The sequence below is a fragment of the Dromiciops gliroides genome, chromosome 1, assembly GCF_019393635.1.
Source record: "Dromiciops gliroides isolate mDroGli1 chromosome 1, mDroGli1.pri, whole genome shotgun sequence".
NCBI classification, from domain to species: Eukaryota; Metazoa; Chordata; class Mammalia; order Microbiotheria; family Microbiotheriidae; genus Dromiciops; species Dromiciops gliroides.
Genome location: NC_057861.1, coordinates 63692085 through 63703089, shown reverse-complemented (window position 1 = coordinate 63703089; position 11005 = coordinate 63692085). Strand labels below are relative to the sequence as shown.

General features: G+C 37.8%; 1 protein-coding gene across 1 annotated transcript; it reads left to right on the top strand.

Annotated features, from left to right (window-relative positions):
• Positions 1 to 9872: 9872 nt before the first annotated feature.
• Positions 9873 to 10745, top strand: LOC122740523 (vomeronasal type-1 receptor 3-like). The gene has a single exon (XM_043982822.1). The coding sequence runs from the start codon at positions 9873 to 9875 to the stop codon at positions 10743 to 10745; it is 873 nt and encodes a 290-aa protein (XP_043838757.1).
• Positions 10746 to 11005: the final 260 nt, after the last annotated feature.

The window sequence follows — 11005 nt, the reverse complement described above, 5'->3', positions numbered from 1 at the left end:
GACAATGGAACTTTATTGCCCAATTAGAATAAGGATGAAATGGTCTAGGCAAGAGGGAATAGGAGCTAGAATTATGCAACAGATGTTATTAGAAACAAAAGATTTCATGAACATAGAATCATCAAGTCTTTAAAACTTATAGCATGGGCAGCTAGGTGGAGCAGTGGTTAAAGCACCGGCCCTGGATTCAGGAGTACCTGAGTTCAAATCCGGCCTCAGACACTTAACACTTACTAGCTGTGTGACCCTGGGCAAGTCACTTAACCCCCATTGCCCTGCAAAAAAACAAAAAACAAACAAAAAAAACTTATAGCATCCTCTTCTTAGCAATATAATGATCGAAGGCAATTCCAAAGGATTTATGTTGGAAAATGCTCTTTACATCCAGACAAATAACTATGGGAGTATGAATGCAGATCAAAGTATACTATTTGGATTGTGTTTGCTGTTGTTATTTTTTCTTTCTTGTGTTTTTTACCTTTTGTTCTGATTCTTCTTTTACAACAATGACTAATATGGAAATACGTATACCACCTTTGTCTACATATAGCCTGTATCTGAGTGCTTTCCATCTTGGGGAGAGGGAAGGAATGGGAGGGAGAAAAATTTGGAAGTCAAAATCTTACAAAAAGGAATGTAGAAAACAATCTTTACATGTAATTGGAAAATGAAACAAAATACTACCAAGAAAAAAACAACACCTCATGGCATCAATGAATTATACAAGCATTTTCTGTGGGTCTTTTTGTGCAAAACAGTGAGAATAAAAGAGGAAAAAGAGAGAAATTTCCATTATAAAGTTGAATTCTGAGGTGTAGGATATTCCTTAAACATAGGGATTAGATCAGCCAGCTTCCAATATCCCTCTTTTTTTTCTTTTTCTTTTTTAGCAACAAACATTTATTTTATTTTTTCCAGTTACATGTAAGGGTAGTTTTCAACATTCATTTTCATAAGATTTAGAGTTCCAAATTTTTCTCCCCCCCCTCCTTCCCTTTCCTCCCCCCTCCACAAGATTGCAACCAGATTATATATGTACAATCCACAAGTGTTCTTTTTATCAGTTCTTTCCATGGGGGTGCATAGTAATCTTCCTCATTAGTTCCTTGGGATTGTCTTGGATCATTGCATTGCTGAGAGTAAAGTCATTCACATTTGTTCATTGAACAATACTGCTTCACTATGCACAATGTCCTCCCAACTCTGCTCATTTCACCATACATTAGTTCATTAGTCTTTCCAGGTTTTTCTGGGATCATCCTGTTTGTCATTTCCTATAGCACATGACCATTCCACCACAAACATATAGCACAGCTTTTTCCATCCTTTCTCAATTGATGGACATTCCCTTGATTCTCAGTTCTTAGCCTCCACCAAGAGTTGCTATAAATATTTTTGTACAATTTCCCCCTTTTCTCTTTTTCATGATTACTATTGTTAACTGTTTCCCTTCCATACTATTCCCTTCCCCAAGATATTTATTCTATTATCCATCTTCTTTCATCCTATCCCTCTTCAAAAGGATTTGCTTCTGTCTGTCCCCTCCCCCACTCTGTCCTTCCTTCTTTTGCCCCTCTCTCTTTATCCCCTTCCCCTCCTATTTTCCTGCAGGGTTAGAGAGATTACTCCACCCAATTGAGTGTGTACATCATTTCTTCCTTGAGCCAATTCTAATGAGATTGAGGTCTTTGAGCCAATTCTGATGAGTGTTAGGCTCATTTACTGCCCAGATTAAATAGATTACTCCACCCAGTTGGGTGTGTATGTTAGTCCCTCCTTGAGCCAACTCTGATGAGTTTAAGGTCTTTGAGCCTTTTCTGATGAGTGTAAAATTCATTTACTGCCCTGCTCCTCTTCCATCTCTTCCCCCACTTCCATAAGCCTTTTCCTATTTCTTTCATGTAGGATTTCACCTCTGTCCTTCCCCCCCCAACCCTGTGCATTCCCCTCACTCCTCAATTTAACCCTAAGGATGTCATCATGGGGCAGCTAGGTGACACAGTGGACAAAGCACCACCCCTGGACCCAGGGGGATCCCAACCAAAACCTGGCCTCATACACAAGACAGTTACCCACTGCACAAAACCAGGTATGTCCCCCAACTCCAATTTTTTATGGTTCTCTAGGGTCTTGTATTTGAAAGTCAAATTTGCCATTCAGTTCAGGTCTTTTCATCACAAATATCTGAAAGTCTTCTTTTTCATTAAAGTCCCATTTTTTCCACTGAAAGATTATGCTGAGTTTTGCTGGGTAGGTGATTCTTGGTTGTAATCCCATTTCCTTTGCCCTCTGGAATATCATATTCCATGCCCTCTGGTCATTTCACGTAGAAGCTTCTAGATCTTGTGCTATCCTGACTGGGGCTCCACAGTACTTGAATTCTTTCTTTTTGGCATCTTGCAATATTTTCTCCTTGACCTGAGAGCTCTGGAATTTGGCTATAATATTCCTAGGAGTTTTCCTTTTGGAATCTCTTTCTGGAAGTGATCGGTGAATTCTTTCAATTTCTATTTTAGCTTCTGCTTCTAGAATTTCAGGACAATTTTCCCTGAGAATATCTTGGAAGATTATGTCTAAGCTCTTTCCTTGATCATGGTTTTCAGGTAGACCAATAATTTTCAAATTATCTCTCCTGGACCTGTTTTCCAGGTCAGCAGTTTTTCCCAGAAGATATTTCACATTGCCCTCTATTTTTTTATTCGTTTGGATTTGCTTTATTGTGTCTTGGTTTCTCATAAAGTCACTGGCTTCCATTTGTTCAATCCTAATTCTTAGGCAATTATTTTCATCAGAGAGCTTTTACATTTGACTTTTCAAGCTGTTGACTTTTTTCTCATGTCTTTCCTGCATCACCCTCATTTCTCTTTCCATTTTTTCCTCTACCTCTCTAACTTTATCTTCAAAATCCTTTTTGAGCGCCTTATGGCCTGAGACCAATTCATATTTTTCTTGGAAGCTTTAGATATAGGGGCCCTGATGTTGACATCTTCCTCTGAGGGTGCCCCTTGGTCTTCCTTGTTACTGAAGAAACTTTCTATGGTCCTTACCATTCTCTGTTGGCTCATCTTGCCTTTCTTTTACTTGACTTTTAGCTCCTTAAAGTGGGGCACTGTTTCCAGGCTGCACTATCCCAAGCTTAAGAAGTCCTAGGTGGTATGATTTAAGGAGGATTAGGTTCTTCACTGGCCTGGCCTGTTCCCTGGTCCTTAGATGACTCCAGACAAACTTGCTAATCAACCAGCTTTGTGTGTTGTGGTTGTCGGCTCTGATGAGCCTTTGCCCCTCCCCCACCTAGGCCACTGCTACTCAAGCCTGCCTTCTGGTTCCCAACAGGGGTGAAAAATCCAATTTCTGCCTCAGCACCAGCATAGACCCCTATAGTTTCCCCCCTGTCCAGGGCTCAGCCCTCTCACTGACTGTGAGCTTAGTTCCAGATGACACTGGTACTTCAGCTGATTCAGAGGCTCTGGGGGTCTCTTTCTCTGGTGAGGCCTTCCTGGGACTGGATCTGTGTCAGGGTGACTGTGGGGTTAGGCTTGACTCCTGTATCAGCACAGCAGCTCCCTCCTTCTGACCTTCTAAGCTGTTCTTGGTTAGAAGATGATTTCGGCATATTCTTCTGTGAGTTTTGCTGCTCCAGGCATTTTCCTATGGCATTATTTGGATGTTTTTTGGAGCGATTGTGTCATGAGTTCGAGAGCTCACTGTCTTTCCTCTGCCATCTTGGCTCTGCCCCACAAGTCCCAATGTCCCTTCTAACTCTCATATTCTATGATTCTATGATATGAAAGCTAAGGTACATAATGAAATGTGTCAGGAAGTATGGATTAAGTAGTACTTCTTTTCTCTTTCCTAATCCCTGATCAGAAGACAATGGAAGATGTGCTGTGCAGTTCCTTTTAGGAAAGATGTTGAAAATGGGAGGTTAACCAAAGAAGGGTTGAGCATAACACTGAGTGAAGAATGTGTTCTTGGCTGAGACCATGCCACTGAGTTAATGTATTAAAAATAGGGATTTTAGCCCAGGAGTAGATGCCCTGATAAAATTAATAAAAAACAATTAATATTTCCGTAGAATTTGATTTCCAAAGAGCTTGACACCTCTCATTTGATCCTGAAAACCATTCTGGAATATGGATGCTATTGGTGTTCCCATTTTGCAGAAGAGAAAACTGAAGCAACAGAAAGCAAAATGGTTTTTTTAGATTCATGCAACTATTAAATGAACAAAATTGTATTTAAACTCATATTTTCCTTACACTAAGTCCAATGTTCCATGCCAAATAGCTGCTAAGTATAACAATCAGTAAGTATTTGAGTATCTGAAAAATTCTAATGTGGAAAGAGGATTCTATTTTATGTAGGTGATCCCATTAGGTGAAATAAGGAGCAATGAGTGCAAGATATAGATAGGCAAATTTCCATCTAATATAAAGGGAAATTCCTAATAGTTAAAGCTTTCTCAAAAGAGAATAGGAGATCATGGGTTTCCCCAATACTAGAAGTCCTCAAACATAGTCTAGATAATACTGTAGAAGGTGTATAAGAATGGCATGGACCAGCTGAAAATCTGAGGACCCATGCCTAGGATTCAGGGAATTTGGTGACATGGAAGTGAATGTGGAAGACAGTCCAATGTTGCACAAGCTGGGGAAGGAAAAGGGGGATGCTCAAGCGACCCCATTCTCAGAATTACCAGAAAACATATGATGACCATGGCTTATATACTAGTTAATCCTGCTGAAATCAAGGGGAGACACAAGGGCCCTGCATCTGGGAATTCCTGGGAAGGAAAGAGCCTCAGACTTTGCTTTGGTCTCTCTGTGAGTTCTCTTTTGCTATATAAATACAAGATGCTAGAAGACAAGTATTTATATTTGTATCCCTATCAATTATTCATTCATTATTTATCTGTGAATAAAGAGGATCTCTGAATCAGAAGGGATGTCAGCAAGCAGCTCCAATTTATACTTGAGGAATAATCCTTTCTGCAGCATACAGACTGTTTGAAACTTTTGTTTGGAGACTTCTACTGAGGGGAACTCTCTACTTTGAATGATAGCACACCCTTCTTCACATTAAGTCTAATTTTGAGAAAGCTTTTCCCCTTCAAGGCTAAATCAACATCAATGTTTCTTTCAACTCCTGGGGCAAAACAGAAGTCTAACACCTTTTCCACTGAACAGCTCTTCAAAGACTTGAAGACACCCAGAGAGTCTTCTCCAGATGATACAACTGAAGTTCTTTCACCTATGACCTAACCTAGAACTGGCTTACCATGTTGTATGTATCTCTCAATCTTCTCTACCTTAATAAAACTTTTCCTAAAATGTGGTGGGGGTAAAAACCAATAAAAACTGATTTTTAAAAATCAGTACATATAGGTGCATATAAGTGCAGGCATAGTCACATATAAGTACATATAGGTACAGGCATAGTTGGTTGAGACTCATGATTTGATTGGTTGCAGGAAACTCAGGGAGAAATTTCCTTTATCAGTGCAAATCACAACTTCTCTAAAATTTCTAAGGTCCTATTTGCCAAGCAGTGAGAATATAAGACAAAAAAAGACAGCTGTCTAAATTGATGATGTAAGACTGGAACTAAGGATAGAGGTTAGGACTAAATCTATAGATCCGAGAATCATCTACATGGAGATAATAATTATACCCACAAGAGTTGATTATAGCACTGAGCAAGATGGTATAGTTGAAGGTAAGACTACCCAAGAGAGAGAATTGGAGGATCCCCACAATTAGTGGGCATTATTTACATGAAGAGAGGATGCTGAGAAGGAGCAAACATTTCCTTGGAAGAATAAAGTGAGAGTTGTGTCTGAAAACCTAGAGAAGAACAAACATAAAAGAGAAAAGGACAATCACTGAGAACAAAGGCTGGAGAGCCCAAGAAGAATGAGGACTGAGAAAAATCCATTAGATTTGGCAACTAAAACATCACTGGTGATTTTGGAGTAATCATGTGAATCCAGGTGAATCCAAACCACTCCGTTTACTATGTCTATTGTATCTTCAATTGCTATCAAATGTTCTATTGTCTAAGAGTGCATTACCCACATACTACATATCATGTTTTACCACTTCTGACATTCTGGAAATCTAACTCTAGGCAAGTCATTTATGCTCAGTGACCCAAACTACCCTCTAATACTGTAACAGAACTAATGCCAATCTGTATCAGTGGATGAAGACTCCTCAAGAGAACTTCCCTCCACCAGTGAAATTACCACATTGTACTCAACTATAGACATACATGTATATATCATATATATATATATATATATATATATGTATGTATACGTATATGAAGAAAAGAGGGCAGGAGAGAGAGAGATACAGAGAAAAAGAGAGATTGAAGGAAGTTTTAAGAAGTATAAATGCTTTAAATTCTCATCAAGAATTCTCTTCACTAGGTAAATTGACCAATGAAACAAATTTAAGCCACTGCTTGTGATTGCACAAACCATCACCTAAGAATGGTTAAAATTTTGGTGCGGTCCCCATGGGTTGTAGTTTGCTAATCCCTGGCCTACAGTAATGAAATCAGATCCAGATATATGTGTGTATGTATATATATATGTATATATATATATATATACGCACACATAAGTATATATACATGTATACAGACATATTTATATACATACACTCTATATATACAAAAAGTATGTATATAAATTACATATATATGTATATATATATATAGCAGAGAACATTATATTAATTCCAAGGCCTTTCCTTAAAATATGCCTATGAAGTAACTTATTATCCCCATCATACAGATAGAAAAAAATCAGCTTCAGACATATTAAGCAAGTTGGCCAAGATTTGAATCCAAGTCTCCTGACTGCAAGATCAATTCTCTTCTCATTAAACCAAGTTGTTCTCTTAGGGCATTCCAATGTTCACTGCCACAGAGTTACAAGAGAACCTGTGAGGCTTCAACTAATGAACTTCCATGTTCTTACCTTCCCTCTGAGATGAAAACTTACTTTACAAAGCTTATTACTTTTGGGGGGCCTGAAGAGTAGTAAGGTCATAGGAAAAATCCTGAGAATCTAACTGGCTATGCAATTCTGTATGATCAAGAGCTATTAGGTCTATGGTGTGTACAGTGCTCTCCTGGACTATGTGAGACTATATGAGGCAGAATCTCTTCATAGGGCTCACAATATAGTTGGGGACTCAAAATACTACAATCATTGAGTACTTAGGTGGTACAGTGAATACAGTGGTAATATGCCTCTGAATTAGCTGAAGTAGCATTCCACTTCCATTTTACAAGCTTCAAACAAGCCAGAGTGTGTATTCCAAGGACTCTTCAGTTTATACTCCATATACTCTAAAAATGTCCTTTGCATGAGAGCCCAAGTACACAGACCGCAGGACAGGGAGTCAGAAAGACCTTAGTTTGAATCCTACCTTAGACATGTATGAGCTGTGTGACACTGGGAAAGTCACTTAACCTCTCTGCATCTCAATTTCCTCATCTGTAAAATAGGGACAATAATAGGCCTTATTCCAAGATTTTTGTTGAGATCAAATGAGTACAGGATACGTACAAATATGTACAGGACTTGACAAACTTTAAAGTTCTATAAAAATACCATGTTATTAAATACCCTCCACTGAACATGTCACTGTAATATGTAAACTTTTAGAGGCTCTTTATTGCTAAATGAACACAACTTATATTCTCATTGGTGTTACTTAAGGCACATTTAATTTTTTATTCATCCATGTTTTTATCTCTTTTCTTTTAAAAAATATATCATTTATTTATTATAAACTGTAAAAAAATATATAATTGCATTCTAAATTTTCTCTTTTCCACAGTCCCTGATAAGGTAAGCAATTACACATGTGAAATCATGCAAAACACATTTCTATATTAGCCATGTTGCCATATGTATGTATATATGTGTGTGTGTATATATGTATATATATGTATATATATATGTATATACACACATAATACATACATATACACTTAAATTTGTACTCAGAATTCATTAATTTTCTTTCTGGAAGTGGATAATATTTTTCATCACGAATCCTTCAGAATTGTCATGGGTCAATGTCCTGATCAGAGTAGGTAATTCTTGATCATCATTACAATAATGCTTTTACTGTGTACAATGATCTCTTAGTTCTACTCACTATTAGCAGTCATACTGGGTCAAAGATTATGTGCAGTTCAATACCTTTTGGGAATAGTTCCAAACTACTTTCCAGAATGGGTGAACCAGTTCATAGTTTAACCAGAAATGCATTAGTACCTGCTTACCCATAGCCCCTCCATTATTAGTCATATTCCTTTTTTGTCATCTTAGTCAATCTGATAGCAGAGAACATTTTCTTAGTTCCAAGTCCTTTCTTTAAAATTGACATTAAAACAACCTGAGTTATTTTAATTTGTTTCTTTAATAATGATTTAGGGAAAAAAATGTTCATTTTGCCGTTGATTATATTCTTCTGCCAAATTGTACTTATTCATATCCTTTGGCAATTTATCAATTGAAGAATGGATCTTTTACTGTAAATTTGACTCAGTTCATTATACATTTATAAAAGAAGTAAATCTTTATCAGAGAAAATTGCAGCAGTGTTTTTTCCTCATTTCCAGCTTTTTTTCTAATGCAAATACAATAGGTTTTTGGTCAAAACCTTTTGTAATTTAATGTCATAAAGATTATCTATTTTGCCCACTGGGAAATTCTCTCTTCTTTGGTCACAAATCCTTCCTAACAATTAGAGGTTTGGCAAATTATGAACAACAGTGCTAAAAAGCCACAGCGTATGTTACCCTTGGAATCACAAAGGAAAAACTAGTTAATCATCCTCTGTATGTCCCAAACCAAGAGTAGAAATTCAAAGTGAGGGAGTAGTCCAGAGGAGGAGGGGCTACACTAGGAGTATCTAAACTTAACTTCTAAGCAATTCAATCAAAAGGTGTTAAGTACTCATTATGCCCAGAGCTCTCTCCTAGAGGATAAGGGGCATAAAAGGGAAAGGGAAAGGAAAAGACAAAATTCATGGTTAAGGTAACAGACCAGAACTGAGATGTAAAAATTGATTCCCAGAGTCCACACAACCAGCAAAACTTCCAAGTGTGGGCTGAAACTAATGGATAGGTCATTGGGAATGTTTAACAAAATGAATAAAAAAATAAAATATAGATGGTGTTGAATTTTTGGTTTTCTAAGTCAATATGCAACCTGCAGGAACCTATTTCTGTTTAAATTTGACACAACTGCCTTAGAGGCCTTAAATGTTCCTTCTTTACTAATATTCCATAATTTTAAGATAAAGAATACATGGAAGAATGATAATATTTATCCCTATTACTAGGAGATTGACTCATAGCTCTTTTTCCTTTTCTTCTTATCTACCTCAAACAACAGGACTGACTGCACAAACATCGTTGGCCTATGTTTTGGACTGATTTAGTCCTTCAGTAATCAGTTCTGCAGAATTCAATGAATGAAAATCTATGGTGGGAACTACAGGATGACAATTTTTACCTTAAATAGAAACTACTACCTCTAGCAATTGTAAATATAAACATTCAATTCTATAAGAAATGCTCAGTCTCTATAATGGAACTCAGTTCTGCCTCCAGCTCCCAATATTGACCTGAGTTAGACAAATTTTTGGATAAGCATGTTGAGCAAGAAAAAGGCTGTATAACTTTCTTAAAATAGTAATGTCCAACCACAGAGGTATAAAAATGAGGCAGATATAGTGTTTTGAGCCTCTCCTATGGACTGGAATACCAAACTATGATAGCCACAAACCCTTTCTGTGTCCTCTCTGCTTTTTTCTTCCTAAAGTTTTCTCTTTAAGACACATAGAATGCTTTCACAAAACATCTGTCTTGGGATTATGTTTCTTGCTGCAACCACAATAGGGACTATAGCAAACTTCTTCCTCTTTACCTCTTATACATTAAATGTCCTTACTGGCCACAAGATAAGTTCTTTAACTTTTATTTTCACCCAGCTGAGCTTGGTGAACACCACTATGCTTGTTAGCAAGGGAATCCCACAAACATTGCAGGGTCTGGGGTGGAACTATTTCCTGGATGATGTTGGATGTAAAATTGTATTTTATCTTCGTAAAGTGAGTGAGGGCCTTTCAATTTCCTTGACTTGCCTTCTGTGTGCCTTTCAGGCCATCACCCTCAATCCCAGTAATTCCAGGTGGGCAGAATTCAGAGTTAGAACCATACAACATAGCACCCCTTTCTGTCTGTTCTGCTGGATCCTCAATCTGCTGATAGAAATTCCTATACCAGTAAGCACAAGAGGCCCAAGAAGCAGCAGTAACATTACAAGTGCATTTGATTATATGTTTTGTACTTCAGAATATATTATGGGTGTTTATTTGATAATAACCACTTTCAGAAATGTGCTTTGTTTAGGGATCATGGTCTTGGCCAGTGGCTACATGGTGCTTCTCCTACACAAACACTACCAGCATATTCAGAGAATTCGGAGCACTAAACTCTCACCCAGAAGGCACCCTGAGATCAGAGCCACCCAAACCATCCTTTTACTGATGAGCACATTTTTCAGCTTTTATTCACTCACCTCCATTTTTAGTCTTTTGCTCAGTTATTTCGATCAAAAATCTCCCTGGATGTTGACTACTTCTATCACCCTGTCACTATGTTACCCTACCATCAGCCCCTTTGTATGGATCCCCAGAGCTCTCAAGACTCTCTGAATTGTCTGGGCCAAGAAAGGTCTCCACTCTCACATTGCCTCAATTGTATCCTTGGAGCCATCAGTGGAACATGCTAGTTCCTAACAGTACCTGCCTCCTAAATGTTCTTGAAACTCTGAAGAAGACCCAAAGAGCCTCCTACTCCAGAAAGATCAGACAAGACCAGAATCTCATGATGATAGCATTAGAGTCAAGCACAGCTTAAACAAACATCAGAGATCCTATAACAAAACCCATATGCAAAGAAGGTTGCTTCTGGG

Coding starts and splice junctions, on each gene's coding strand:
- LOC122740523 (XM_043982822.1), top strand. CDS start 9,873: ATGCTTTCACAAAACATCTGTCTTGGGATTATGTTTCTTGCTGCAACC.